Source organism: Centruroides sculpturatus, unplaced genomic scaffold (genome assembly GCF_000671375.1).
Source record: "Centruroides sculpturatus isolate CEXI.00-Female unplaced genomic scaffold, Cexi_2.0 scaffold792, whole genome shotgun sequence".
Lineage (NCBI taxonomy): Eukaryota > Metazoa > Arthropoda > Arachnida > Scorpiones > Buthidae > Centruroides > Centruroides sculpturatus.
Window position 1 is genome coordinate 197,403 of NW_019385073.1, and position 5,395 is coordinate 202,797.

The 5,395-nt window shown below is 28.2% G+C and overlaps 1 protein-coding gene across 1 annotated transcript; it reads right to left on the reverse strand.

The window, feature by feature from the left end:
• Nucleotides 1-2,702: 2,702 nt before the first annotated feature.
• On the reverse strand, nt 2,703-4,397 carry LOC111634253 (beta-2 adrenergic receptor-like). The gene has a single exon (XM_023378987.1). It carries the CDS (start codon nt 4,329-4,331, stop codon nt 3,108-3,110), a length of 1,224 nt encoding a protein of 407 aa, XP_023234755.1. The 5' UTR covers nt 4,332-4,397; the 3' UTR covers nt 2,703-3,107.
• Between the last annotated feature and the right edge of the window lie 998 nt (nt 4,398-5,395).

A 5,395-nucleotide genomic window follows, 5' to 3' on the forward strand; every position in this document is an offset into this window, starting at 1 on the left:
TCAACAAACGTAAAGGGGAGAAACCGAGAAAAATTTGAAATTACAAAAAATAATTTTTAATAAAAAGTAAATTGCTTGTTTTTAAATTTGAATTAACTAACAAAAGCATCAAAATATCAATCTGGAATATAAATATGATACTTAATTAAGACATTTATGAAGAATAAAAATTCAGAACACTCATAACTATATATGCAAATGAGAGATTTGCATACGATTTAGTATAATTAAATGTAATTTAAATGTATCAAAATATTTATTTGAAAAACTTTCTTGGAAAATCATTAATTCTATTTTATCTCGTAGCAGCTGTGTAACTCGTAGTTACGCAGCTACTAGTAACCAATGTAACTACGTGTTGCGAATTAATGTGTTACTGTGTAACCGAGTAACTCGTAATATGGATCTACATAAATGAAAGGCACGTGTTTATCTATAATATTATGCTTCAATTTAATTAATATGCAGGTATAGAAGTTTAGAAGTGTAGTTATTGAAGAAAAAATAAATAAAGACGGTCCTTTGCAAAATTTTGAAGATAAAAAACAAAAACATTTGAAATTTGTTTACTTTATCTCATTTAGCCAATCGGCAACAAACAAATGACATTTTTAACCAATCAACGTTACGGAAAATTTAAATTTTTTTCCCTTTATTCTACGTATATAAAACTAAGAACTACTTATGTTTATATAAGCATTTCTTGAAATTTAATTACATTTTAAAAATATTTTTTAATGTTATAGCTAACATAATAATATATAAATATATAAACAATATTGTTTTACGAATATAAAGTAATCATTTGAAAAAAAATTAATAACGAAAAATACTGAAATATGTTTTCATATATTGATTGTATGTATAAATAAATGTAAAATAAAATATTTTATTTAAAAAAACAATAAATTGTAAACAGAAAAATTGTAAATATGTTATAAATTTTTTTCGTTTTTTAAAAATAAATTTTATTTAAATTTTTTCAAATTTTATCCTGAAGATCGACTGAAAGAATTTGGGCTTTTAAAATTGTTTTTATTATTATTATTTATCGCTAGAACGTACTTAAAAATCTTATTACTGTAACACTTAATTAGAGATAAATACCGATGAAACATAAGATGGATAAGATAAAAATATCTACATATAAAAATCGATAATTGTGTATCTATAATTTAATTATAGTTACGTTAAAATAAAGTATGCATAGTTACAGAAAATAGTTTACACAGACTTGGGGATAATGACTTAGTTAGTTAGAGGTACACATATAAGTAGTACAGTACGTAACAGTGTAGTTACGTTTAGGCATGGTGTATGTATGTAGACAATGAAGTATGTATGTAGGTATTACATAGATATGTTATACTTGACAGCTGGTTTGCCGTATAGACATAGCCAATATATACCTAACACAGTACAGTATGTAGGTAAAAGTAGATAATAGTATAACAATGTTTACGCATAAATATGGTTAAGGTGCAAGTATAAAGGTTATTGATTTGGGTAAAGAAAATTAAATCATGTATATCAATAGATATAAGAGATATAAATATAAACGTCGTAAAGTATTGAATTTCTCTCTCTGGTAGAGCTAACAAGTTAACAATTAAGTAGTGAACAATATATACACATATATATAATTAATGTTATAAATAGTGCAACTGATTAGTTATAAGTAGAAAAAATATCGATTTTAAAAGTCTAGAATCAATATTTTTTAAGGATGCGTTATTTTAACTTTACCTCGAGCAAATATTGATAATTAGTACCACGTAGCAAAATCTTTAAATAATTAATAAGAGTTTTAACTGTTCACGTAAAAAAATATATTAAAATTATATATAAATTTTAGTATAAGTAGGGTGGCCCAAAAGTCAGTTAACCAAGAGAGAGTTTTTTTTTTTTATGAATTCGAAAAATATCTTGGTCAACTGACATTTAAGCCACCTTATATATAAACTCATAAGTGTATAAAATCGAAACAATATAGGAATTTAGGAATCAAATTAAACGATAGAAAAAAAACAACAAATAAAATAATACATTCGAGCAATTTACTTAATAAAAAATATTGTCCAATTTAATTTACTTTTAACACTTTAACATCAAATTTTATATTTATATATTAATAAAGGAAGAATGGAAAAATTGATATTAGAATTTAAAGTACATTAAGATGTCATCCTTGATCGAATTTCTCGAATTTTGCTTACAGGCGACAGATGGAAACATCATATTTTTGACATCAATATATTTATTATATATACATATGAATATAAAAGAAAACAAGTAACGTGTAAAGGAAATAAATGAACGTAAAAGCTCGTTTATTACTTAAAAAATGTTTAAATTATTTATTAAACAACAACAAAAAAAATTTTGTCTATAAATAAAATTTTACCAGAAGAAACGACATTAGTGTTTCGCATCTTCTTCTTTATAATGTAGCATAAATTATAATTTTATAACAATAAAAACCTGTATTTTTAATTATACATGATTGTAAAAGAGTAATTATGTACGTAAATTCTATTACTATTGTCGTATTATTTTTAATTAACGTGATTGAAGTCTGATTGAAGAACGTGATAATGGCGTGTTACTAGTATTTAAACGTTAAAAAATTGTTAAAAATAATGCATTTATTATTTTATAATATATTTTTTATTCGATTTTTTAGTAAATTTGTCACTCCCGCATCACATTTAACTTAATATTATAGCAATATATCATATGGGAAATTATACATAAATGTATTTCTCAACCGTTTGTACTATTGTGAAACAGCATTAATTAAATAAATAAACAATGTCACGTTTCTATATTTTTACCTCCCCTTTGGTTTATTAAAATTAAAACGAAAAGAAAATATATATATATATATAAACAAAAAAGGAACAATTTGTCAAACAATAATTTTTACTTGTCAATGAAACAGATTACTCACGTACATACAGGACATTTTTCCATTGTTGTTTCATAAAATATACGTAGAATATTTTGGTGATCACTTATTTAAACACTCGTTCCAGAAGCAATATAAACACAAAAATAAATATATATATGTATATGTATATTGTATACAGATAGGATACTTATAATCTTCACTTTACTACAGTCGGTGACGGTGTAGGCCATGTATTGCTATCGATAGTAACTGAAGGAGTGCGAAGGTCAGAGCTTGCAAATCCGGTTTGCACTCGATCTAATCTCTGCAAACTTCTGCTGTTCGAGAGATTACCATCTTCGCCTTTCTTGCAATCACGATCGAAATCACGTTTGCAGCATAATGCTTGACGGAAAGCATCCTTAAAATCCTTGTTGGTGTATGCGTATATGCAAGGATTGAAAGCTGAGTTGAAGTACCCCAACCACGTTATGCCACTCCTAACTTCGTAACTCAAATTACAATTTGGGCAATAAGCTAATATAACGTACATGAGGAAGAATGGAAGCCAACATACACAGAATACACCCATGACGATCCCTAGCGTTCTTATGGCTTTCGTATCCGTAATTAATTGCCTGGATCTCTGCTTGATACTCCTACGGATCCTGTGATCCGCACCGTGTAACGACTGCTCCAACTGTTTAATTTCTCTCGATTGTTTCTCGGCTACCATCAGTATACGAAAATACACATAAAACATAACGGGAAGTGGCAAGTAAAACGACGTCATCGAAGAGACCACAGCGTAAATTAAGTTAACTTTTAAGGAACAATCGACTACGTCATCGAAGAGAGAAGAGGTACCGTCACTGTACCAACCTAAGAAAATGGGTATGAAAGAAATGGCGGCACTACATATCCATATGCCAAGTATGACTAGGCCCACTCTTCTTTTTGACACGAACGATTGGTACCGAAACGGCTTGGTAATGGCCCAAAATCTATCGAGGGCAATGACACACAAGTGAAGAATCGAGGCCGTGCAACACATCACATCACAGGATATCCACAAATGGCATGCAATGGGTCCGAATCTCCAACGCCTCTCTAAATCGTATACAACTAACAAAGGCATGACTAGGAGTGCCACTGTGATGTCAGCAGTGGCTAAGCTGGCGAGTAACACATTAGTCACAGATCTCAAGCGCCTAAATCTTGAAACCACAACCGTAACTAATACGTTTCCTGCAAGGGTAATGATTATCAACAGTCCACAAATGACGGATCCGAATATTCTTAGGATCAGTTCTTCGTCATTGGCCCATTGTAAAAAATTTGAATTGTCTACATCCCATTTTTCACTGCCATTACCGTCCTGATTGGTTATATTAGTCCAAACTTTTTCGTTGGCACACTTGGCACACTTCCCAGTTTCCATAACGGAGTCTGCCTGCCGTCTGATCGAATCGAACCATGTGACGGGATGGCTTTGCTTTCTCCTCTCGCTTTACCTCCGCCGTAATGTGACGTCACTCCGTAGAGTGCGGAGCGTAGCGCGACGTAGTGGACAAAGTGAGTGATGTCGAAACACACCACCTACGTGTTAAAAAGCACGTGCTAATAATTCCACAAATGCATTTATTTCAATTTTTTAAATTAAAAGCTTGTATTAATTCTAGGTTTTAGTAACAAAAGTTGAAATTAGTAAGAAGTAAAAATAAAAATAAATTCTAGAAATACAATTTTATCATATAAAATTGATAAAATAAACATATTTTCCTACATTATTCATCATTTTCATCATTTAAAACGAAAATACACATACTTATAGAGTACCCATCAATCTCATTTTTCAAAAAATTGAAATAAATGTATTTTTTCGAAATTTTTCTATCAACTTCATTCAAAACAAGAGATAAAATAAGCATTTTCTACAATATTAATAAATGCTTTTCACTAAACTGATATAAAAAATCTAAAAGTATATTTCTTACTTCAGTCACAAAAATTAATCAAACTCCTAAAAATATATTTAATTTTAATTTTTAAAAAAATTAATGAAAATTCAAGAAATGTGTTTATTTTAATTTTTTAATTAAAATTGGTTTAAAAATTTTTCTAGAAATATGTCTATTTCACTCTTGAATAATGAAATTGATGATAATTCTAGAAAAATGTCTATTTTGTATCTTTCAGTGAAATTGATATTTAAAAAAATTTTAATAGTAATTTTAATTCTTGAAATTGATTTATTTTAACTTTTTAAATGTGAAAGTGATCAAAATTCTAGAATTATGTGAATTTCAGCTTGAAAAATAAATCGAAATAGACAAAAGTTCTAGAACTGTGTCTATTTCGTTTATAAATTAAAATATTTCTACATTTTTTTTTCATAAACGAAAAATTCGTTTAGAAATAAACATATTTTACATAATATTGACGAAGCATTACTAATAGCATTAAATACTAATTATATAGTGATTTGAAGAAACAGCGATAGCA

Coding starts and splice junctions, on each gene's coding strand:
- LOC111634253 (XM_023378987.1), bottom strand. CDS start 4,331: ATGGAAACTGGGAAGTGTGCCAAGTGTGCCAACGAAAAAGTTTGGACT.